The following is a 26,177-nucleotide window of genomic DNA, read 5'->3' as shown; positions in this document are numbered from 1 at the left end:
CCCCTAACACTCTGGGGGAATCCCATTGAAAAAAACTTTGAACCACGATGGTGTTATATTAACATGTACAATGCAACTTATCCAAGTCAGAAAAGTTAGAGTTCCAACTCAGGATTTCAGAAACCACTTCTACATAACCTTAACGCTATATCTTCCGCGACTTTGTCCGTATGGCACCATCTTTGCTCGGAGATGTTTCCGCACTAGTGTCAGACAGTCCTGATGAGAGCCCCCAGGTGCAGTCTTGGTAACCAAGACTCTGTTTTTTTCAACATGGATGTCAAGAATGAGTTTACGGTCCTCCTTTTCCATCATTCGAGCGCTGGCCATGCTCCGCCTATTCTTCTCACGAGAATGCTGCCTATCCGTTTATTCAGTGTGCGATTGCACACGGGTAGGCCACACCAGTTTACGAGGGATATTTTATTTGCCATTTGTCGTTTTGTTTTTAAATGTCGCAGAACGTCTACATGGACTCTCTTCATACTATCAGGCACCTCTATTCGGCGACGTTTCATTTTTTCATATGTGTATTGTTTTATTCACATGGTGTGCTTGCTGTCTGCTTCACTCACCTTTTGATGATTGTCTCCTTTTAATGCAAATAACCGGCAGTCCATGGGATATATATTTCGACAACTAGCCATTCTTCAGATAAACTGTACATCATGAATACCTAAACTGCCCCCATCTCCCTCTGACATGTTATGTAATTGATGCAACGTATGACAAAACTATACACGAGTAAGCGAGACAGGCAGACAGACAGACAGATTGATAGACACAGACAGACAGAGATATCCGTGGGATTGACACAATAGGCTTTTAAATAATCATGCACATTTCAAAGTTACAAATGTGTCGAAACTGTTACATACCGTCAATCATTTGATTTGGTTGTGAACATGATTATAGTTTAAGGGATGAAGCCGTTGTTAGTGAACAGTTTGCAAATTTTAGAGATCATTTATTTTTTCAGGGTCCTAAAATGACTTTGTAATAAAAGATTGCTCAGAAAAAAATTTCAGTCATGGTTACTGCAAAAATTCTGGTATCAACAAAGAATTAGAGAAATTGAATAACGGTTTCCCATGTTGACTGTGCATTACCATTATTTTAGATATTACTGTAAAAGTATTTCAAAATTTATAGTCATAACACGAAGCATCAAACTCATTCAGGGCATTGTAAAATTTTGCAAGACATTTGATGATTTTTTTATTTGTATAAAAGATCAAATTTCGTTCTTCGAAATACAGAGATTTTGATTTCTATAAAACATTAAGTCATTTTTAAAGATGTTGATGCATAATATTTACATCATAGACGCGTGGTTGATGGCGACACCATATTACTCTGCTATTAAAGACGATATTGGAAGAATACCTCTGGCGGAGATAGTTTCTGTTGACCTTTACAGTCAGGTTAAGTACATTCTGTTCTTTCGATGAGTTACATATTTTGACACGTGCACTTTACCAAACATTCTAGGGTACGATACTTTTAGAGTCTTAATGTTTGCGTATGGGAGAAATTTATGCCATGTGTGACTCGAAGAACTCATGTGTTTGTCACCAACTTTGAGTCACAAACGGACCTGTTTTTATAGATATTATTACGTATGAATATTTCATAATAAGGGAAGTTGCTCGTTCTAATAATATGGGCATTGTATTCTGAGTGATTGATGGCTAATGTACTTATACAGCGGTCCATTAGTGAAAGTCGTATACCATTTCCTACATTTGTTAAAAATAATACCAACAGGGGAATCAGTAGCATGTCTATAAGTTATTTAAGTGTGTGGAACAAGTTAGTTCAGTATGCAAATATATATAAAATTTGTAACTTTTAGTGTCGCAATTATGCTTCTGAACATATAGTGTTAGTCAGGAGACTCAAGTTATTGCAAGGTCTGAGACGCGCGTCCATTTTTGCACTGTTATTCCTTGATTTATTTTCGAATTCACCCAATAATCTGTGTTTATTACGTGATTCTACAGACATCTGGAGAGAACGGAAAACCATTTCAACTGACAGTGAATAAGTTAGAAGATGCTCTTGAACAAGCAACTCGAAAGGTATCGACATATGTCATTATGGTGAGGTGTTTGATCAAAACGAATAAAGATTCTGACTATTTGCTGTGATTCGGATACATTTTTCTCTAATTGGCTAACTATCATTATTACAGCAAGCTAAGGAGTCTGAAACTAAGACTATCTCTGCGTGGTCGGGTTTTTGGATAAGAACAATAAGTTTCAATCAACCAATTGGCTTAAAGCTTCCGATATACTGCGCGATATCCCGAAGATTGTGTTCCTCGTTATCAGAAGCTCCTTTTGCAAAAGTTGGAAATGTTTTGACAAGATCATTCCAAACTTAGTTTCCAATACTTCAAGCAGTCAACTTTTTAAACGATAACTGGTACATATCTGACTTTCACTAATATAACAACAAAACTCGGCAAAAGTCTATGACCAGCTTACTCCTTAATCTTATAAGAATTTACCAGTCATGGTGTGTCATTTTGTGCTCATGTATAAACAATCTGTCAAATAGTAATATTTGTAGACAGGTGGGTTTCTTCAAAATTAATGATTTGGTCTCGCTTTCCTGGCGATTAGCGCTCTAAGCAAAACTGCCGAAGTAGAGAGCTAGTAGTAGGAAAAAGCTGGAGTCTAAAATTGGTGTTGTTGCTGGAAAAGTCACTCCAATACATGGTATTATTATCAATATTATTGTATGTATTATTAAAATTTTCAGAAGTATAGCCTTTCAAAGTACTTACAAGAGATTGACTTCTAATTTTGGGTTTTTCACTCAGGGCATTAATGTTCGTGGCATGATTTTGATAAATCCACACAACCCACTGGGTGATATCTATTCCAAGCAACTCTTGGTGGATTGTTTGCATTTTGCCAAGAGGTGAGTCTATAAAAGATACAGACCGAATTGAAATCCTCAACTCATGAACCCTAGGATTTTCTACCCTCTAAACGGGGTCGTAAAACTCACTTATAACAGCGATGAATAGACCAGATTATGGCAGTCTTAAACAATAATTCCCATGATCATCACTCGATATGAAGAATTTCATTGTTAAATTCAAATTTACATAATATAATTGATATAATTCGTACTTTAACTAACATTTACACAAACGAAAAAAACTCAGAGCGGATGAACTTACAAAACTTTATTTATGCATTTGCAAAGAAAATCGCATATAAATTGCTTAGGTACAGTGATTAATGTAATTGGGAAAAGGGCAAACCCTTAGTCTGGCGTGCATTGATTCGAATTGATTCCATCGGTCAGAAAGGATTAGTGAAATTGGGGCTAGACTTAAGTCGCACGCTCGGGCAAAACCGGACGGAAATTTAGCTAGGTTTGCAATGGTGACGGCGTGGACAGGAAGAAAACTGAAGAATGAATGAATGAATGAATGTAATTCAGTGTGTCGACGTCCATGCAGCAGTACGTTTGTAACGTATCTGAACGACACTTTTGTCATTTTCTCAAGCACTGAATCCAAATATGTCAAGTGCACATTCAAGTATATGTAATCCATATGCAACAACCACATTAATGAAATTTTCTTTATGGCCATCTACAGACATGAACTTCATGTCATAGCGGATGAGATCTACATGATTTCTGTGTTTGATGAAGAAGCAGAGTTCACCAGTGTGCTAAGTCTTGAAGATTTGCCAGATCCTGACAGAACTCACTTCACTTGGTCATTTTCGAAGGCAAGAGTCAAATAACTGTTCAATATAGTATTCCTGAAATGTATTCTCTGAAGTTTTTAAGTGGCATTAAGGTATTAATGCATGCTTGGAAACAGAAGCTTGAATATATTTACACAAAATTTCCTTGAGCAAATGTCAAACCCTTCTCTCTCATGATAAACAAAATAAAACTCTAGGTACCTTTGCCAAGATTTAGAGCAGAGAAATGAATGTCACCGCTAAAATTTACTGGTGTTTACAATTCAAAATGGCCATAATATGGTGTTATTTTGAATTCAAAATGGCCGCAATACTGTTTTAAACTATCAATACTCTCTGCATCATGTTTCTTTTATATTACATGCTTATTTTATGTACATTTTTATTTACTGCATCTAGTCATTTTGTTTCGCTTGTTTGATGCCAGTATAAACAAACAAATATATACATAATTAATGACAAGCCTGTTTCTTTTGTAACAACGTGAAGTGATATACATTTGGGATTGCATCGCCACAAATACTGATTCTATACTACATGGGGATCGTTTCGATCATAATGTGAAGTTTCTCTTCCAGGATTTCTGCATGTCTGGTGTACGCTGTGGTGTAATTTATTCCTGGAATAAAGATGTTGTATCGGCTCTTTCTGGGATTGCTTTCTGGTTTAGTGTACCCACTGTCATGCAAGTTACACTCAAAAGCATGCTTTGTGATGAAGGTAAATATTCTGGCAGCATAGTTAAAGAAAGAAGTAGACCAATTTGTTCACGGAAGTCCTTTTATCATTAATTTATTTTTCTAGCATATGCTTCAATTGTCGTATGCCTTAAGTATCCGCTTTTGACTTTCCTGCTTTGGCTCACTAAAAAGTGGTCTAATTTGTTTATAATTTGTTATCATGATTATCTTATCACTCCGGTTTAAGGGTAAAGCAGCAATGTTTTACATTTTTGTGATATCAAGAAAGCATTGAATACTTGCTTTAAGTTTAAAAAATTACCCCGTTGCTGAATGCAAAAAGATTATTTCGTTTGTGACCTCAAGACAAATGGATTTTTTGCTATTCCAACTCGCTTGCCGATTACAAATAAACATGCCTACAATGTGAAGTAAAGCTATTATCGTTATCTATATGACAGGCATCGGCAATTAGTATTTCGTTACCAAAGACTGCATGAGGTCTAGACATTATTAAACAATGTAAGTTCAGCCATGCATGGCGAGCATTGTGCGCAGAACTTGATCTTTTGAAACAGACCGTTAAATATTTCTCTGAATGTTTAATCTTGTCTGGCTCCAAACAGAGTTGAGCCTTTACTCGTGATGTCATAAAAGAGATTATGTTTGTTCATGAATTTTAAGATACGAAATTATATCAGATGTTAGATAACAATCCCCCATGCTGTCGATCACTAAGCAATAAATCAATGCAAAGTAGTATAAAATTATATCTCGAAAGACAGAAATAACAATTAATCAGTCTAGTGGCCTTGGATTTTCTAGTATATCATATCAATGCAAATTAACACGTAATTGCTATGGAAACTTGTAGACTTGAGACAAGAAATGAACTTTGACCATTACAGAGTGGGTAGCGCAAACATATTTACCAACAAATCGTAAGAGACTTAGGAATGCTCATGAAGTCATGTCGAAAGGGTTAGCAAAGATAGGGATACCACACCTTGCAAGGTCAGCAGGGCTGTATATCTGGGCAGACTTTAGAAAGGTGAGTTTCTGTCGGCTGTTATTCAGTTTGAATATTTATGTTTGTTGTAATGTCATATTACTGATTTCATAATCTTCCTTGATCAGGAAACCCTAACTTGATGAAAAATTTCCTGCAGCCTGGGATGACAGAGAAACAGTTAGGCCTACTTGCTCACCAAAAATATCAAGTTTCCAACATGTCCAATATTGAAGGTTACAAAGATGCTATATAAATAACTTGACATATTTGCATATATAGACGTCGGATAATTGATATTTAAATGTACTGGATTAGAATAGGGTGGTTACAAGTGCATATGTGTACAAGAAACTTGATTTTGGAATTTCACGAAAATGTTGATGCACAATACATTAGAGCCCATGAGAAAACTGTGAATAATTTTTACAATACTAAACTAAATCTGTGTTTTTATAAGTGTTTGACAATGGATACAAATATACTTGATTCAAATGGGGTGTTTGAAAGTTAAAATGTGGACAACAAATATGATATAGCAATTTCAGCTTAAAGTATTATTTCACTTCTCATGGTAGTTTACAGGTAAACAATTAAAATATTTTCCCTGACAAAACTTGCGATATCTCTAATATGTAAGTAATAGGAATTGTTCATTGTTCGATTTACAAGAAGACAAACCTGTCTGGTCAAGGCAAGATGTTCATGTGACAGATAATTGTATTTTGAATCAGATTTACGGGTAAATGATTTCAGAGAATGAAATCTTGCAGCGAATCATATTTATTTCCCATAATATTTTTGAACACTGAAAGTGCTTTTTGACAGGATGGATACTTATAAAAATCAAGTGGACCCCCCCCCCTCCTGTGCTGTTTGAAAAATACATGACCCCCTCCCCTTTGCATTTTCAAATTTAAGGTGACCCCCCCCCCCCCCGCATTTTGCCGGCCAAACGCCGACCGTAATAACTGAACGCTCCCTAACTGCAAGCAAAGGTCATTGACATGTAGACATAACTGCAAGCAGAGGTCATTAACATGTAGACGTATTTTCTATACAGCTTGTATCTCCATTGACATTTGAAGCTGAGCTTGAGGTGTTTTACGAGCTCATCGATACTGGTGTCTACATCGCGCCGGGACAAGCGTATTACTGCAAGGAACCAGGATGGTTCAGGATTGTCTTTGCTCTTCCAAGAGACATACAAGATCAAGGTTAACGATACTTTTCGTCTCAGATATTCCTCAGCCTTGAGCTTTTAATGACTTTACTGAGCTATAAAACAGTTCAGTATAAAGGTTGGACAATTCTCAATTGCAGAGTAAACATACTCCATGAAACAACAATCGGAATACATCATCAAAAGTATAACAAATATGTGTAGCGGAGTAATTTTGGAATTTGCAAACATGTTTACCATGTCAGAGCATTGACTGATTTTGTATTCAAATTTACGCCGACTGTGTACGAGTTCTGATAAGATGACACCTCATTGTGATTGATTGTTTATTGATGAACAAAGACATATCAACCTGACTCACAACAAGAGTACGGCTGGCCCAGGCTCTTCCCACTTGTATTGCTTTTTGGCATGCTGTTATTTACGCAGTTGACATATTACACTTATAACGGTAAATTCAAAATGTTATATCAGTCATCTAATAGATGTTATAAACGTTATGTATTGGTATTTGCTAGAAGATGTAAGACCCTTTCTGAGAAGAATCGACAAGGATGTTATCACCAAATATATACCCTTTGCTGATCGTATATCTCCTAAGAAATATCCTAACATACTGTTTGTAACCGCATAATCTGACAGGGGATAGGGCGAGTCATTGTTGCAAGGGCCTCATCTTCCACAAGTTGTCACGAACCGTTCACGCTACTGCAAAAACGCGTACTGCTCACTGTCCACATTGCTCTCTAGCAAGACTAGTGCTTGAACAATAATATTTTGGTTGTTTTGGCCAATCATCTTGACATCTTCATCACTAATGAAATACTATAAACTAAGTTCGGTTTGGTTCGGGGTTTTTTTTCAAATTTCCAGTGTGATCATTTTCTAATTGAATATGTGTGCATGCAGGTACAGACTTGCACTTTTGTATAGCGGGCTCGTGTCAGATATGATATGTGCTGTGTTGTCATTCAACTCATTAAGGTTATTAGTTTGGTTTAAAAGGACCCTAGAACTTTAAATGCAGACGACTCTGCTGGCCTTATTGATTTACGAATAATGATCTCAGATGAAATACATTTGCATCGAAAAAGAAGAGATTGCCTTTCTGCAACCATAGACAGTAGAGAAACGGCAACCAAGGTAAAGGAAGTAAGGGCCCACAAAAAGGATGACAGATCCAGTCAAGAAACTACCTTCTTCCGTGAGTTTTTTCCCAATCAATAGAGCAGGAAAAGAGCGGTTTAGTGTTCGCAGTGAGGTTAACGGCTCACAGACTTGCCAGTTATTATCAATAATTGCTGCCAAGTCAAATTTTTCCATGGTCTCCAACTTCGAATCCAGCAGTCGTGTACCGCGAACTGCTTATAAGCTCAGAGACCGTGACGGTCTCCGGCGAACTAGCTCCTCCAGTGGTCCCCGACGTTCTGACTTCGACGGTCTCCTGTGAATGATTTGACTCGCGCCCAGATGTCCTCGCCCCACCTCCTTATATAGCCAAATATCCCCAATGAAAAATCATTCATATATAAAAAGAGCGTAACCAGTTTCGTGTTAAAGTCTCTGTTGCCATGGTCATGGTCTTCTGAGTTGGTGACCTAACTTCATCGATCATTATAAAAAGGTTATAAAACGTATAGCGCAGGTATAGCGCAGAACTAAAACAGATCATCCGCTACGTTTTTCTCTGTGTTTATTACCTGAATAATATAAGGTTATTCCAAAATACCGGGATTTATGTCCGAGTACATCGTGCAGCGGAGGTATTGTCCGAGACGAGGACATAAATCCCGGTATTTTGGGAATAACCTTATTATTATACACCTTTTTAGTCCAATTTTATCTGAAAAAAGTCGAAATTTAGGCGTTTTTTGGATGCTTCTCGCGCACTGCACTGAGCGATCGCGAGCAGACTGGGAACGCGTTCAGCGCGTCCGCTAAGCGCACAGAACGAAATTTCAACCCGCGCTGCGCAGTGCACGCGGTAGAAATTTTACGTCAGCAGCATAATTTCACTCAAATTCACCGGTTTTGGACTGACCATGATTTACTTTGTGAAGTACTGAATGTTAAGAAGTATATATTTTTGTAAAAAATGTAAAATATTCTCTTCTTTTTCCTCGTGTTGACGTAAAGGTGTTTTGAGGTCAAAGGTCAAATAGCGTCCAATAACACCTGAAGTTATTGTACTCCGCGTCAAAGTTATTGGACTCCGCGTCCTCTGATACCGAAACTTACTGTACGACGAAACTCCATAGGTTACAGACGTAGGTGTATAATAATTCAACGTACTTTGCAACCACTAAGCTTACTCAGCATAAAATATGATCGCGTTATAATGCTCGGTAACATTCTACACTGTGCCTGTCGTAACCTATATCCGATGGATTCGAAGGAAGCTGTAACTTTCTTTTATTCAAAAGTCGATTTGCCCTGAGTTGTGTTCGCCATACATTCCGATAGTAATAATACATTTTTCTTTGTATAGTTCTTCACAGGATCGGTACATTTTTCGAAATGAAAAGAAAAAGATAGAAGATGCTAGAAGAACCGGTGTTCCACTAACGACCAACGAAAACTTTTATTCAAGAAATGTTATTGAAAAAGATTTCATATTTTTGGTATACTTATTAAGAAAAATAATAATCCATATAAGGCCTTACATTTTCCAAATCATTCAACCACCAAACATTGGAGATTGTAATAACTATTTTGTGATATTTCACTGAAGAACTTACAAATTACTGATTTGTATACCTGCTATAATGTTAATCTACCTTCAGAGATCGTGTTCAACGAAAACAGTAACCAGAACAGTATGAAGATTAAAACAAGAAAAAGTCGAATGCGCAAAAACATGCGCAAAAACATTATCCATGAAGTGAAAATGTTACAATTTAGAAATATCCATCGTATGATCGAAACCACGCCCTCTAAACAAGATTTCTACAATGTTAGAGGAGAGTTGGTCAAAGTTACGCTACCTCTATTCCTGAAGGGCAGGAGAAGAAAGTTCGCTTTCTCAATTTTTGACGATATGTAACTTCTGGACCTATGAAATAAATCGCTGTTAACTTTGAAGGCTGAGAGTATCTACTCTGTTTGTGCATTCCAACTAACTCTCTGTCGAGCTTCCATTCCTTCATTTAATATCGCAAACCGACCTTGTAATTTCAACATGTAGTAGTAGTAGTAGTAGTAGTAGTAGTAGTAGTAGTAGTAGTAGTAGTAGTAGTAGTAGTAGTAGTAGTTGTGTAATATTGTGACTTGCAACTCTATAAGTTGCCTAGCCCGATAGTCTTATAATTCACCATTCAATTAACTTTTATACAGTACAAATAGTCTAACGTGTCAAAGAAACATAAATATGTACAAACAAGTGAGCACGAGATCAAAGTAAGGGCATTACATCTATAAAACTTCTGTTCGTTTATAAATACTTTTTCAATGAATTTTGCTGGGCTAGTCACGGTCACTCCACAAAAGTGCTGGATGGCTTGTGATTTTTTTAGGGATACTCCCCCATGGACTAGAGACTCAAAACTTATTTGGTCACCCCTGCATTTGCGGGCTTGTGGTCATGAAGGCCATGACGATTGACAGTGTTTCAATGACTACCATACTTATTATGCAGAGAGAGGACTTAGATCAATAAATATTCAACAGCACTCTGCATAAACGTCACATCACAGGCTACCCAGACAGTATTAATAAGCTCATTATTGAGTTTTTCTCACAGTTTTCTCTATTAGTTCCTCTCCTTTTCTTCATCACAGTCCCTCTATGGTATAGGGACTGTGTCTTCATGCTCTGACTGATCGGAGTAAATAAAAATAAACGGTTATATAATCTAACCTAGTCTCTTAACCCTTTATTCATTTTACATACATTACAAGGACGTTTATCTCTCATATACACATCTTGTAATTAATTAGTCAACACAACTAATTATGCTAATCCGTGGACTTATCAGGGATTTTACGGGTTGGTCAACATCGCGAAAGATAGGAAAGGTTACTAATTTCATTTACATCTCTATCTTTGCAATGTTGACCAACTCTTGATAAGTCCACGGATTAGCATAATTAGTTGTGTTGACTAATTAATTACAAGATGTGTATATGAGAGATAAACGTCCTTGTAATGGGTGTAAAATGAATAAAGGGTTATAAGAGGCTAGGTTAGATTATATAACCGTTTATTTTATTTACTCCGATCATTCAGAGCATGAAGACACACAGTCCCTATATCCATAGAGGGACTGTGATGAAGAAAAGGAGAGGAACTGATAGAGAAAACAGTGAGAAAAACTCAATAATAAGCTTATTCATTCTGTCTGGGTAGCCTGTGGTCACATTAGCGACCAGAAACAGCTGTCGGCGTAGCCAAATGTCTTTCATCTCGTCGCCGCATGTGACAGACCGCGTCCAGTCGTGGAGGAAGGGAGCGTAGGGAACGTCTTCGAGCGACGGATCTTTCAGTCTACATATGAAGCAAACGTTTGGAAACCCTAAACACCTGAATATTAGTCAAGAATCAGGAGTACACAGGCTTCATACATTTTTGTGTAGGTTTGAATCCCGTGTTTTTTAACCTCTTAAACCTTGCAATTAACGGGCTAAGTTACGTTAATTGAGTATAAATTGAGTCTAAATTGACAATAAACGCATTCGAACCGTCGGCAGCAGTAATTCAAACATCTGTGGTTGCTTAGCTTCAAATGCATGGTGATTTCATCGCGAAATGGTCACAAACTATCATGTGCTTTCACTTCCTTATTACGCCTCACATACACCTTGACGCAAAATAAACCATCGATGTAAAGTGCGCCGTTGGCGGTAGGAACAGACATGTCGAGGAGCGGAGTGACCTTGGCGCTGGAGACTACCACTGCATTTCATTGTGATGGGGCACTATATTCAAATTTTACACATGACCCTTCCTTGAAAGGCATACCAATGCATGGGAAAAGGCGGATAGTTTTCATGACAGAATTGCTTGTAACGACCTTTCCTGAGGAACAGAAGTAGACCTGTCCGGTGCTGTAGTTATCTACGGATTCATATAGTATACGGTGAGTTAATATTTTCTTGTATAATAAGCTTAATACTGTTGAATGAATTCTCAAGGGACCTTCGCTGGCCCTGCCCTATCTACATAATATTGCACTGCTAATGTACACGTAAAGATCTCAAAGGACAATTGTCAAGAACTGATTGAACTTTGATGGACGCTGATTGCATTCATTATGTTTGATTTTAGGTTTCTAAAATTACTTGCTTCAGTATGTATATTTTGTGGAACTTTGGGTAGGTTAGTAACTCTTTCAAGCTGTTATTTTCTAACATTCAGAAACTCATTGTGTGTCATGCAAATGAGACGTAGGCAAAGTAAATGTTGAGACGCTGTCACAAGAGGGCTTTATTAGACTCGTCATACAAGTTGATCTACTGACCCTTGAGTCTTTCTGCGTAAGAAATTTAATTCAGTTTAGTTTCTTATTCCTGTATCGGTCTTTGATTTTTTTACAGTTAATCGTTCTCTGAGAACTAGCTATTCTCAATCTGGAATGCATGTTTATATTCGAATAAACAACGTGGTACAAAGATCGATATTTGCTTCTTCTTATGTTAGAGAGAACTCATTACGGAATATCATCGTAGACCTATAGCACAGTAGTCGCAGATATGTTTGTGCGCTACAGCTATTTCAGGAAATGTTCTGTTTATTTTTTCTTTGTTTTTAAACTTTTGCTGGTTCGTGTGTTAACAGTCAAGGCTGTACTAATCCGACATCTGTCAATGATCGCTCTCAGGTCAATCATTACGTGAACTTTTGGTTCTATGATAAGAGCCAGCTTTCCTCTCACAGTGAGAAGTCAGCTTTGTTATTGACTGACTCTATTATATGAGCGATCCGTGTGTGCTGACGGGTCTTACCCGGAATAAAAGGGACACGGTGTGTTCAAGATCTACAGCTCAATACGCCCTTAGACCACGTGCAGACAGTACAAACAAACCTACGTAAGCAAACACGTATGGAAATTCACGTATTTCTTTGCACCTTTGTGCAAGTTCTTTTTTATTTGTATTTGTGTTTTGGGGGTTCGGGCTTTTTTGTACAGTGGAATTCCAGGTTTAACCTCTTGACCCTGCAAGATCCATTAAGTTTCCTTTTTGCCTTGAGATAGTTTCCAGTGAAGTTGTTTCGAGGAATAAAAACGATTTTATTTCTTCTTTTTAACCTTTCTTTTGCTTCTGTGTTCTGACAGCCTTTCAAATCAGTTTGCTTAGGGTAGAGTGTTGGTTTATTTTTATTCAAGATGCCGGCATTGATTGGTTTCTAAATTTTTGATTTCCTTTGCCAGATGATTTTTGCTCTACTTCAGCAATCGTACTAGTTTGGTCGTTTGTATTCCGTATTAGGTGACAGAATGCATCTTGGTGTTGTTCAATGGACGGTGGCAGAAAAATTTAAGTAAAGTAAGATAAATTAATTTGTGGTTTATGGTTATTGTGGTCGCCGTTTCAATTTTCAAATTAGATAACTTTGAATCGATAGATTTTTCCTAATTGAGAGATGTACGTGTTAATCCATAATTTTAACTCTCTGTTGAAGGCAAAAATTCCTAGTCTCAATCAGCAAAGTATATGAGAAAGTTTAAGAGTTTAATTCGTAATACTGACTTACATAAGACCGAGAATATTAGGAAACATTATTTCCTGGTCATATCACATAATTTGTTTTCTCCTCTTCTATTCTCAGTGTGACCTGCATTGTGAAGACCATAAAATGTTGTCTAGGAGAGGAGTGGATATAAAGAATGCAACGAAAGTTACTGACATAGGGTTTGCAAAGTGCTTAGCAGATCCCTATAATGCAGAGTCCAATCCAAACGTATGTTCACATATCGGCTGCATATCTATATATTCAGTTTTTACATATACATTTTAGATTACAAATTGGCTTGAAATAACATATGCGTATGTTTTCGCAAAATGTAATTTTCGAAGTAATTACACTGTAAAGTTTGATGTGTGCCAGAAAATGTATATTTACCGAATTTGTTTGTTTGCTTTTTCTTCTTAGCTTCAGTGATAGCTCTTAATAACAGTTTCATGTTCAGAAGGACCCACCAGGCGATAAACAGACATAAAGCACATCACATTTCTTGCCCAGTGTAAACTAGCATTTGTAATAGTCAAAATGAGATTTTATTCAATTCAGTGTCCTCACTCCGAAGTTGATGGCACTACGGCTGTAAGGAGCAGCTATTGTATAAAATTGGATTATTCAATAGCGTTGATCGCGATTTCAGGTTTGTTAATAGCTGCACGCTCGCGACTTCGGACAACGCTGCTTAAATTTGGACAATTTTTTGTTGTATGCGCGGCTGTTGTTGTACCTTATAGTCTGAGCCATAAATTCATCCGAATAAGAGTGACTTTAGTGTCAATTGTAACACTAGCAGGTTTAATCTTCGTACTTTATGTGGAAAATGCTAACAAATATTTATTTATGCACCATTTGCGTTCAGCGTTATCATGTTATTGACGCATGACCACTTGAAACACTATCTGCTATCCGCTTCATGTGCGGTATGTTTACAGGGTACGAGTCTGTGCTCACCGATGGGAGGGGAGAGTGAGTAATCGTGGTAACTCCGAGATACCTATCCATCTCTATTTTCATACTGGCTCCTATCGCAGAAATATAGAACTCTTTAGCGTAGTCGTTTCTCGTGTAACATTAACAAATTTTCCGTAACTTCTCCAAGAGTTTAAATGTGCTTCTTTAGTTAACCACATGTTCAATTATTACACCGCCAGCATGACGCTTTATGAAACCTCCCCGCCGGGTGAAATGTTATAACGTGCCATTCGCCGAACCACCAGTATGTTTATGGTCTAGCCAACGGGCACATTGGGATTCGATGCTGACGGCTATGTATCTCTTTGCAGGGCATCATCAATGCTGGAACATCTGAAAACACTATTTCTTGTGACATAGTCGCTGAAAAGGTAGGCGAGGTGTCTAATTAAGTTATCGTTAGCACTTAAGGACGGGAATCAGTCTATATGAACATATGCCGTACCCTAGCCAAGCGACAACTACCCTGAAGTTTGAACCCGAAATTTTACTTCGCCCCGCGATTTTACGTAAATTGTATGGCATTGGTTCATATATGCATGAGCTATCGCTCGTGCATATATGAAGTGAACTGGTCAAAGTCTCATGGTATGCCGTCGCTGAGGTGGTTTATTGCCAAAACATATATAACATTACATTGAAATTATGGCATGGGACGTAAAAAGGGGATTTTTGGTGATGCCGAGAACTCGCGCGTGTGCCAGTCGCGGTATATCGCCAATATACCACGGTCATTTTCATGTATCGACCAATCAGGTCGCTGTATTGGCGCCTTCAGTACTGGAATGATATAAATCAAAATACTTAACTTCGTACGAATGATTAAACTATCTTTCCAGTATCTTGTACGAGATACTATGCTCAGTACCACTCGATGTTTAGCCTTGGTTACAGTGCATTACTCCGATTCAGTCGTCTTGATTCTTTTGTTTTTATGCTGATTTTGAAAAGACGATCTGAAAACGGTGAACTCACTGACAACACACGCATGCCAGCTCTATCCCGATAGAAAAAAAAACGATGTCAACTGTAACGTCGGCTATATTGTGTAGAGCATCGCAAGGGTAATTTCATCCGAGTAATTTATGGCTGAACTTTTGACCCCAGGCCTACTCAGTTCACCAGGTTATTTGCACCATTGGGTGAATCAATCACTGCGAAAACAAAGTGATCCCTTTAAAATTATTTTACAGCTACTGAACAGGTCATACATTAAGGCATTGTCTATTCCTTTGCTTGTATTTTTTGTTTAGCTTTCCCAAGTGGAGCCACTCTTAATAAAGACGTTGACATATTGAGATACCATGCTTATACTGGACTGACGTCGTTTAAGAATACGTGTGCACTTTCCTGACTGAGCACGCCAAAGCAAATAAACAGCTTGATCAAAATAACGTAAGATTTCGTTTTACTCTCTCTGTGCAGTTATATAATTGAAAACAATAGTACCATTGCATTTCATAAAACGTGATTAAATATAGAAGTAGAATATATACATAAATAGTACATACATACATACATACATACATACGTACATACATGCATGCATGCATACATACATACATACATACATACATACATCCATACGTACGTACGTACGTACGTACATGCATGCATGCATGCATACATGCATGCATGCATACATGCATATACATACATACATACATACATACATACATACATACATGCATGCATGCATGCATGCATGCATGCATGCATGCATACATACATACATACATACATACATACATACATACATACATACATACATACATACATACATACATAATCATACATACATACATACATACATACATGTATATTTTGCGTATGTGTGTAGAGAGAGAGAGAGAGAGAGAGAGAGAGAGAGAGAGAGAGAGGGTGAGCGTGTGTATCTTCTCATCTCATTTAACCATAGCCAATTGATGTTCGTACTGGCTATTAAAGCTAAACTCTGAATTTTTACGTCGTGGGAGTGGATATAACACACCCCAAAACTATCACGTTATATATGCTTTATTTCTATTTCAGCTTGTTGTTCTGAATGGCTGTGGTTCATGCCTCGCTGCTTTGTCACTGGTACTCAGTGATCCAGGAGGTGAGTAGTCATGGAGTTATGGATTCACCCTGTAGGAATTATGTTAGCGTTGAAACATCTCGACATTGTAAGGTAGCCGTATGAGACGGAGTGGGCATTGTAGCAATGTATTATGCGATGAAACGATCGTTGATTAGGTTAATATTCTTGATTATGAAATATGTAATCTCAAATCCTAAATTTTCCATAAACCTTTGGATACCTCGTTCTGTTTCATGTTCATTCTCGAGCTTGCACTGTTCATAAACCACCAAATTTACAACACAGACATAAGACATAATTCTGATCTGGTAAAACTTGAAAATCTTCCTCTGATTTAATAATTTATTTATACTTTCGTTCTTCTGGGGTAACATGAAAAGTAATGCCCATCAAATTGAAATTTAACGGTTTACTATGGCCAGTATATGATATGTTTGATTTGTTGTTATAAGTTTTAAGGTACAGACCCCCCCCACACACACACACACACACACACACACATACTGAAAACTTTGTCGGATAGTCGGTAAGAACATCAGTGATTTTCATTGAGTGGGAGGCAAGATACCACACCTGCAGTGTTCGACTGACCATTTGTGACTAAAGCTGTTATACACGCATTACAAAGTTACATCTATAAGAGATAAAGCGGTTCTCCTGCCATTTCTTTGTTTGCGGTCAGTTATTGGAGAGAGAGAGAGAGAGAGAGAGAGGAGAGAGAGAGAGAGAGAGAGAGAGAGAGAGAGGTGAATTTGTTTATGAATATGACCTCTATGTCAATATTGAAGGGACAAAGACGTTGCTAGTAAATTTTTTTCAATTTGTGGGATCATATCATTAAAGAAAGCAATTTCATTTATTCTTACTTACAACGTTCATGGTATACCGGCATGTGAATAGAGACACTGGTGAAGTTATGTCTACATTGGTGGGCTCTAAATATCGAGTATTAAATCAAAATCGGTCGCTCTTTTAAGGAAAAATCATGCATACTATTTTATTATAGATGAATGGTTGACGATGACTCCATATTCCCCTGTTATCAAGGAAAGCGTTGAAGGAATACCTCTGACAGATATATTTTATGGTGACCTTTGCAGTCAGGTTTAGTACTTCACATTGTATTTGTTAGTCCCCACGGACACCGTCCGGGGGGACTTATAGGTTTGGTCGTGTCCGTGCGTGTGTGCGTGCGTGCGTCCGTGCGTGCGTCCGTGCGTGCGTCCGTCCGTTCACGCAGATATCTCAGAGATGCCCGAAGCGATTTCATTCAAACTTGGTACAAGGATTACTTCATATGTCATACAGATGCACGTCGATTTGTTTTGTGATACGATCCAATATGGCTGCCAGGCGGCCATTTTATTACGATTTTTTTCATGTACAGAGCCATAATTCAGGCATGTTTCAAATGATTTTATTCAAAGTTGGTACAAGGACATTGACCAATGTCATAGATATGCACGTCAATTCTTTTTGTGATACGATCCAATATGGCCGCCGTGCGGCCATTTTGTTACGATTTTTCATGTACAGAGCCATAACTCAGGCATATCTCAACCGATTATATTCAAACTTGGTACAAGGACATTGACCTATGTCATACATATGCACATCAATTTGTTTTGTGATACGATCCAATATGGCCGCCAGGCGGCCATTTATTACGATTTTTCATGTACAGAGCCATAACTCAGGCATGTTTCTACAGATTTTATTCAAAGTTGGTACAAGGACATTGACCAATGTCATAGCTATGCACATCAATTTTTTTGTGATACGATCCAATATGGCCACCGTGCGGCCATTTTGTTACGATTTTTCATGTACAGAGCCATAACTCAGGCATATCTCAACCAATTTTATTCAAAGTTGGTACAAGGACATCAACCTGTGTCATACACATGCACATTGACTTGTTTTGTGATACGATCCAATATGGCCGCCTTGTGGCCATTTTATTACGTTTTTTCATGTCCAGAACAATAACTCAGACATGTATCAAGCAATTTATTCAAAGTTGGTACAAGGAGATTGACCAATGTCATACATATGCATGTGAATTTGTTTTGTGATACGATCCAATATGGCTGCTGTGCGGCCATTTTGTTATGATTTTTTCATGTACAAAGCCATAACTCAGGCATATTTCAACCAATTTTAATCAAAGTTGGTACAAGGACATTGACCTACCGTATATCATACATATGCACATTGATTTGTTTTGTGATTCGATCCATTATGGCCACCATGTGGCCATTTTATTACGATTTTTTCATGTCCTGAACTACAACTCAGACATGTATCAAGCGAATTTATTCAAAAGTATTTTTATCACAGACCTAATGAAGAGGACTCTATCCTCTCTGAGGACCTGTAATCAAAGCACCCATTAACAAGTGGGGACTGTGTCATCAACGATGACTTGTTCTGAAAGAATTACTACAGTGAGACTGATGACAACATTTGCTATAACACTGAAAAAATCAACTTTTATGCTCTTAAGGTTAATATGCACCTCAAAAGTGAAAGACTTAAACTTTTGCTCAAACTTTCCTCAAAGGATTCTTTCAACAATTCTCTTTCAAAAGTCAAGAATAAAATAGAGGGTCACCGTTCAAATTTTGGTACTGGAGAAACAAATTCATGATCGATCGATATTTGAAATTCAAAATGGCCGCCATCCCTGTGTTATCTCTATGGAGAATAATAAAATTTTTGATTTTGGAGAAACTAAGACTGTAAAAAGTTTTCTTGCACCAAGAGCTTTAAATGAACCCTTATAAGTGATAGATGAGAAAAGGATTATAAAAGTTTGAGGTCTAAATATATGTCCCGAGGCGCATTCTACCGTAACAGAGCTTTTACGACTCTTTTATTTCACACTGCCACATTTCATACCACATTTAATCTTGTTTATTGTGATGAACACTGTAAGTACCGGAATGTACTTCTGATCATGATCCCGGAAATGCAAGGAGTAGACAGGTGTGCAATTTTTCGCGATCAGTTGAATGAGAAGTAATTTGTCGAAGTCATTGCATCAGCAAGCACCGACCTACATTATACAGTAATTATTAATACAGGAGCTTATTCCGAATTATCCGATAAACTCTAACTGTCGCATAATTTGACAGACATCTGGGGAGAATGGAAAACCATTCCAACTGACAGTTGATATGTTGGAAGATGCACTTGGACAAGCGACACAAAAGGTATATTTCACTAGACTACCTGTTGAGCCCAAAGGAAAAAGACTTTAAGAAATACTGCAATAAGATTGTGCCAGACCGTACTTTTTGAAAACTGCATGCAGCCAAGTTGCATAGTGTAATTCATGATCAGTATGACAATCAAATTCGAGAGAAGTCTAATGTGATGTGCTCCCGCATAATTTTCCAGGTTGTTCTTTTAATGAATACCATTCAGTCCTGGTGTGTCATTCTAATATTTCATATTAATGTGAATGACTGTAAAGGGGTTCTTTTTTAAGCAATAGAGTTTCTTCGATGGCTTAGAGGGATAATTTCGGGATATCGAAGGTTCGACAAAATCGATCCAAGTAAACCTCCTGGAGTAGAAAAGGGATGCAAAGGAACCACTTTTTGACCAAAGTCTAAAGCTAGAGTGTTACGAACTAAGACCGCTTGACCAGATACTTTGACGTTAATATTTTTATCATGTAAATGATTTGATTTTATTAAGAAAGTTTATAGTTTTCAGAAGTTTATAATTTCATAAGCTTTACAACTCAAAGACTACTAAGATTTGTCTTGTCACAGGGCATTAATATTCGTGGCTTATTTCTGATAAATCCACACAACCCACTGGGTGATATCTATTCCAAGCAACTCTTGATAGATTGTTTGCATTTTGCTAAAAGGTGAGTCTATAATGGACACCCAAAAAAAATTAATCTTATTGTCAGTCATGCATACTTCACTGAACTCAACCGTTAACCCCAACTCCCCGTAAGTAGGTCTGCTCTCACCAGTAATAACCATGATGGTAAAAAAGTTAATCAATATACTCATAATCACCCCATGATATGTCTTTCATGGCTGACACTTTTGCCCATCATTTGTAATACTTAAAATAACATTTATCATTTATTCATGTGATGTATATACAATTTGTATAGACAGTTTTGCCTTCTAGTTCAAATTATTTGTTAGAGTGTCCGGTACTAGTCTGTCCATATATATGTATCCACTTTGTAGAAATCAAAATATTATTTTTTTGTTTGTTTGTTTGTTTTTTTTGTTTGTTTGTTTGTTTTTTTTTATTGCCATAACTACAGACATGGACTACATGTCATAGTGGATGAGATCTACATGCTTTCTGTGTTTGATGACGATGCAGAGTTCACCAGTGTACTAAGTCTGGAAGATTTGCCAGATCCTGACAGAACTCACTTCACTTGGTCATTTCGAAGGTAAGGATAGTCCAATGTCGTACTCCTGAAATGTATTGATTCTCAACAAGACTACAATTAAGGTAGCAGTTGCCTAGAAGCAGGTTTTGTGTGTTCACTCAAATAACCAAAGGAAACTTTCGACCATCTGCTAAAAATCAAGGATAAAAATCACAAGCAAGATTACCAAGTCTTGTATCAGAGAAATACATTACCTTCAATTTACTGATAAATAAATTTCAAAACGGCCACCATACCCTTGTTGATTTGTTTGAAATTCTTTCTACAATATCTGTTGTAGATACAAGCATATTGCTGTTGTAACAGCATGAAGTGATATATATGATTTCATCACTAAATACATACCTGCAGCAAGGGTCAACTTACGCCATTACATTGGTGGCAGCAGTGGGATTCAAGCATATACCTCACGTATACGAGTATTGTTCCGACCATAACGTGAAGTTTCTCTTGCAGGATTTCTCCATATCTGGTCTACGCTGCGGTGTAATTTACAGCTGGAATAAAGAGATTTTATCGGCTGTTGCAGGAGTGGCTTACTGGTTTGCTTTACCAACTGTCGTGCAAGTTACACTCAACAGCATGCTTTGTGACGAAGGTTAATCTTCCCAGTACCATATTTTAGGCACAAAAAAGTATTTGCTGCATCTAAGTATAGTCTGCTACTATAAGCATGCGCTGTTGAGTTCAGTGGACGTGAAATCAGCCTGGGGCTTAGTTTGAGGCTAGTTTGTTGCCAATCATTCTGTTATAAGAACATCTTATTTTAGTAAACAAATCAACACCGTTCAGCTTACGTTTGGCTATGTTGTTGAAATTTATATTGGCACTGCACCTGAATGTAGTGCAATAAATGTGTTTTTCTAAATAGACCTTACTTTGCTACATATTCATCATATATCATAAAAAAGCTAAACAGTTGACTCATTTATGGTTACAAAATATACGGTTGTAGCTTTCATGTAAGATAGCATTCTTGCTTATATGCTGTCAATCACTGAGCAATCAATTGATAATTTCACACATAAAGTATTTAATGATTACATATAGAAAAAGAGAAATGACAATTATCGAGTTGAAAGGTGTTTAATCTTCACTTTCTCGTGTCAATGCAAAGTAAATGCAATTATCATGTCGCTTCAAATGTGGAATATGTGAGGCGACATGAACTTTGACCTTTGCAGAATGGGTATCGCAAACGTATTACCAACAAATCGTAAGAGACTTAGGGATGCTCATGAAATAATGTCTAAAGGATTGACAAGGCTTGGGTACCACACCTTGCAAGATCAGCAGGTCTCTACATCTGGGCAGACTTTAGAAAGGTGAGTTTCTGTTAGCTGTCATAGTTCAGTTTGAACATTTATGTTTGCCATACTATCGATTTTTAATCTCTCTAGATCAGAACAATCTTCATTGTTTATAATAAAAAATTCCTTAAGAATGTATGAGATAAACCGTTATCTCATTGAAGGTTAAAAAGAGAAGATGAAAACAGTGTTAAATTCTAATTCGGCTTACACATTGTAGGGCAATCTGGTAATGGCATTAAGGAAAGAAATATATGAACTTGCACGCAAAATCATAACTGCAGGTTATAGGCCGTGGGCTAGAGGGGTCTACGTAATCTCCGTACAGAAATTGTGCACGGCGTGGATAATTATAATCTACCTAGGGAGTCTCAGCAGTAGTCACCCTCTAGCTTTGTTAGAATTATCTACGCCACACTGCTGCCACACTGCCAATCTCTGCATGGAGATTTGGTCTATGTGCACATCCCCCCCCCCCTAGGATAACAAACCTATATTTTTCAGAAGCCTTGGGATCCCTAGAATACAAAATGGAATTTTATCCAAAAAATGTGGGGACTCATCAGCTTTTACGGTCATGTTTTGAAGGGTACTGCAAAATCATGATTTTACGACCCACATGCATTTTTGTCAAACCTGTCTTCTTGTAGGTAATATGCTGAGCCACGTGACTGAGCTTATATTTTAACATAATCTTGTTTGTGGGGTATCATTACAATGGAAATTTATTCCACTTTAAAGTTACATATTGTAATATGTAATATCTTCTATAGTTTTCATAAGAATAGGACCAAAGCTTACCTCATACTCCAAAGTTTATTTCGCAAATTTCTGTCTAATTTCTATCTATTTTTACCTTGACATCATTAATACAAAAGGCAATACTTGTATTCAGTTTGTTTTATTCGCTACAGGGACATGTCATAAATATGAAATAGACTTTTAACGGAAAAATTATTGAGATGGAATGGCTGTTACTGTCATATTTTGAAAGGTATCACAAAAAAATCACAGTATGCTGAATCGCACGTGTTTTTGTTAAATGTGTCGTCTTGTAAGTTATCTTCTGAACTTATTTTTTAAATATAACCTGGCTTGTAGGGTATCATTTGAAAAGCAATATATTTTTATGACATGTTTTAACATGCGATATCTTCTTTAGTTATTATGAAAAAGGATGGAAGCTTTCCCATACCCTAAAGTTTATATCGCAAATTACAGTAAAAATAATCTCATATTCTACCATTTGCATTTATATACCTACTTAAACACAAACCCCTATATAATACCCTAGACTTAATACAAAATGCAAACTTTGTGTGAATCTATTTTATTTTCTATAGGTACATGTGAGAAATATGAAAGAAAAAAAATTGGGATGCTATTGCTGTACCGGTCATATTTTTAAGGGTATAGCAAAATCACAATATTGCCGACTGGCGCTTAAGAAGACTGGTATATCAACAATTCTAGCGAGTCGGCAATACTGTGATTTTGCGGTACCTTCAAAATGTGACGGTTACAGCTACAGTGACTCAATATTTTTCTGTTGAATTCCATTTTGTATTCTGGGGATCCAAAGGCTTCTGAAAAAGATAGGTTTGTTATTCTGCAGGGGGTGCACGTAGGACCCCCCCCCCTTCTAGCCCACAGGCTATTAAATTCTGACCCACATCTTCTCTGATCAATCTACAAGAAAGAGAGCAAGTGGCTGTTATTGGTTTTTTTTAATAATGACATCATAAGCAGTGTATTTAGAACAGACGCAGACCATAGCAACCCTAAGATGTAACATTCAGCAAATTCCTGATGTTTTTATCAGAATGTTCGTATACTGTCACTGCCAATTGTCCTTCACATGATGCATTATAAAGGCAAGCAGTATCAAGTTCATTGACAAGTGGACACATTCCTTTGTCAGGTTATGTCTTCACTGACATATGAAGCGGAGATGGAGATGTTTTATGAGCTCATCGATGCTGGTGTCTACATTACACCAGGGCAAGGGTTCTACTGCAAGGAACCAGGCTGGTTCAGGATTGTCTTCGCTCTTCCAAGAGACGTACAAGATCAAGGTTAGTGACCCTTTTCATCTCTGACATTCCCTAACCTTGAGCTTTTAGCCGTGTTACCGGCAAGGAAACAGTTACATGGACATAATAACAAAGAAACAACAAAGAAAAATAAAAAAAACTCTATGAGACAACCACAGGCCTGAACACAGTCATGCTAAAATATGACAAATATGTACAGCACATTTAATATAAGAAACTTGCAATCACCGTAGGCCATCATCCTATGATGAAAATCACTTTCCGCCATCGATAATTCTTACAACTCTTATCAATTTACCTTAATTGGCATTTTGATAAATAGATTTCAGAGAATATGGTCTAATCTTGCTTTTTTATGTTATTTAAAACTCATGGATTTTTTTGAGTGTCTGAAACTTTCTTTCATTATCTACCAATGTGCCGGGCATTTTCCATGTTTTGCACATTCCTAGATATGTTTTCACTTAGGTTTGTACAGATTATTAAAAAATATGAGGACTTGATTGTTCCCAAATTAATATGTATATAGCTACAGACTTACAGTTTTTTGAAATGGTCTTGTCTTAGATACTTTAGCAATGCGATGCTTTTGTCATTTGACTCACTGAAGCTATTTTGGATGATGACCCTATATGACCCCATGATAATATCACACTACGGTTGAGCCTATGTAATTTCAATAAAGTGACGGTTTACTGTTCGTAGGAGTTGTTTTGGATAAGGATATTGTTTAGATACTCATCTTCATCACGGGTATTGATAGCCTGGTAGCCAGCGCGAGGCAAGCTCACTGAGCAAAGGATAAAGGCAGTTCGCGAGACAAAGAGACCTGCCGCGAGCGTTGATGACAACTCCTCAGAATTTAAAGCTTATCGTGGTGTACTGACGCATGCGTATCAGCGGCGGCTCGCTGCGCGAGTTATTACATGCTGGCATCTTTGCTATATTAAACTTATTGATATATGAATCAAGCGTTTTATAAAATAAACAGCCGTGGTTTCACTGTGCAGCAATCATTATATTCAAAACAAATGTTATGTATGCAATGTTTCATATGACTTTCTAAACTCTGCCTGTCGCAACTTATATATAATAAGCTCTACTAATATAGTCTTATTTTCTTTAACGTTAATTTGTGAAATGCGGTTTCTTTCCATACATTTCCATTTTAACCATGGTATCTTTCTTTCTGTATAGTTCTTCACAGGATTGGTATCGTGATTGCAATGAAAAGACAGAAATCAATGAAGCCCAAGAGATCATGTTCAACTCATCGCTGACAAAATGATCTGTTCAAGAAATGTGAACGAAGAAAACAAATATTGTGGTAAAATTATACCGATAAAAAATATTCAATACTAGGGCATTCCTTTCAAACTATTTTAACATATTGAAAGCTATTTGCTATTTCAATTTAACAAATTTCATGAAAGATTTATTTTTATGATTTTAATGTTTAATTGATATGTCAAGAACTAATCACTTACCTGCGATCACTGCAATCGTTATGATCAAAGTGCAGCATGCATCTCCACATAGCGCATATGATGAGAACGTAACAGGTATTATAACTGTCAATAAATATTCCAAACTAGGGAAAAAAACACATTACACATGAGACTGTGTAAAAGAGTCAATGGTTTAGACTTTTCATGTATTTACAAACTTTTTGTTTTTATGTCTCTGTATCTACACATGTGGGATATTTGTCATAGAAAGGTGTCTTATTTTAAAAATAAGCATCGATAAATGTGAAGAGGACATCCAACTATGTGTAATAAAATTATTATTATTTGTATTTCTAGGAAAACAGTATATAATGCAGCAATTAATAGCACATTTATGCATGTGGTAAGACACACATGACCATTTTAGCAAGTTTTCCTTGACATGGGTCCATGTTTCCTAATTAAAACAATAAAGACATACCAATAGTTGCTAGTTTAAGGGTTTAGCTTTATCAGCCTTCAGACTTTAATACAGTATTATTGTACTATACAACAGGCTTATATGTTAGGAAATAAACAAAAACATTCCTTTAG

The 26,177-nt window shown here is 37.0% G+C and overlaps 2 protein-coding genes and 1 long non-coding RNA gene across 8 annotated transcripts in view; all 3 read left to right on the top strand.

The window, feature by feature from the left end:
- Positions 1-7,423, top strand: part of LOC139131462 (probable inactive 1-aminocyclopropane-1-carboxylate synthase-like protein 2) — a 43,185-nt gene extending 35,762 nt beyond the window's left edge. Inside the window, exons 9-12 of one of the 2 annotated variants that reach the window (XM_070697524.1) lie at positions 4,313-4,454; positions 5,323-5,465; positions 6,487-6,640; positions 7,125-7,423. In XM_070697524.1, coding sequence (XP_070553625.1) covers positions 4,313-4,454; positions 5,323-5,465; positions 6,487-6,640; positions 7,125-7,240 — 555 coding nt within the window. In that variant the 3' untranslated portion in view covers positions 7,241-7,423. The remainder of the gene's footprint in view (positions 1-4,312; positions 4,455-5,322; positions 5,466-6,486; positions 6,641-7,124) is intronic. The other variant, XM_070697519.1, reaches the window with a different exon arrangement.
- A 4,081-nt stretch (positions 7,424-11,504) lies between these two features.
- On the top strand, positions 11,505-20,810 carry LOC139131441 (1-aminocyclopropane-1-carboxylate synthase-like protein 1). Of its 5 annotated transcripts, XM_070697491.1 has the most exons (10): positions 11,506-11,680; positions 13,032-13,088; positions 13,372-13,503; positions 14,568-14,627; positions 15,510-15,651; positions 16,288-16,354; positions 17,343-17,440; positions 19,474-19,551; positions 20,119-20,219; positions 20,637-20,810. In XM_070697491.1, the coding sequence occupies exons 7-10, from the start codon at positions 17,357-17,359 to the stop codon at positions 20,773-20,775; spliced, it is 402 nt and encodes a 133-aa protein (XP_070553592.1). In that variant the 5' UTR covers positions 11,506-11,680; positions 13,032-13,088; positions 13,372-13,503; positions 14,568-14,627; positions 15,510-15,651; positions 16,288-16,354; positions 17,343-17,356; the 3' UTR covers positions 20,776-20,810. The 5 variants fall into 5 exon arrangements, 3 of the variants coding, with proteins under 3 accessions (XP_070553601.1, XP_070553592.1, XP_070553584.1); XM_070697483.1 differs by lacking the exon at positions 13,032-13,088 and having other exon boundaries at positions 11,509-11,680; XM_070697500.1 differs by lacking the exons at positions 13,032-13,088; positions 13,372-13,503 and having other exon boundaries at positions 11,505-11,680.
- A 334-nt stretch (positions 20,811-21,144) lies between these two features.
- Positions 21,145-25,458, top strand: LOC139131488 (uncharacterized). Its single transcript, XR_011552134.1, has 3 exons — positions 21,145-22,096; positions 24,003-24,156; positions 25,333-25,458. It is a non-coding gene; the product is annotated as an uncharacterized lncRNA (long non-coding RNA).
- Positions 25,459-26,177: the final 719 nt, after the last annotated feature.

The sequence above is a fragment of the Ptychodera flava genome, chromosome 1 (genome assembly GCF_041260155.1).
Source record: "Ptychodera flava strain L36383 chromosome 1, AS_Pfla_20210202, whole genome shotgun sequence".
NCBI lineage: Eukaryota > Metazoa > Hemichordata > Enteropneusta > Ptychoderidae > Ptychodera > Ptychodera flava.
The sequence above is the reverse complement of the archived record's forward strand: the minus strand, read 5'-3'. Positions and strand labels throughout refer to the sequence as shown.

Excerpts from the sequence above, each read along its gene's own strand:
- LOC139131441 (XM_070697500.1), top strand. The coding sequence starts at position 17,357 with ATGACTCCATATTCCCCTGTTATCAAGGAAAGCGTTGAAGGAATACCT. Across the intron at positions 19,552-20,118 it reads TTGGACAAGCGACACAAAAG|GGCATTAATATTCGTGGCTT; the intron begins GTATATTTCACT and ends GTCTTGTCACAG. Across the intron at positions 20,220-20,636 it reads TGTTTGCATTTTGCTAAAAG|ACATGGACTACATGTCATAG; the intron begins GTGAGTCTATAA and ends CCATAACTACAG.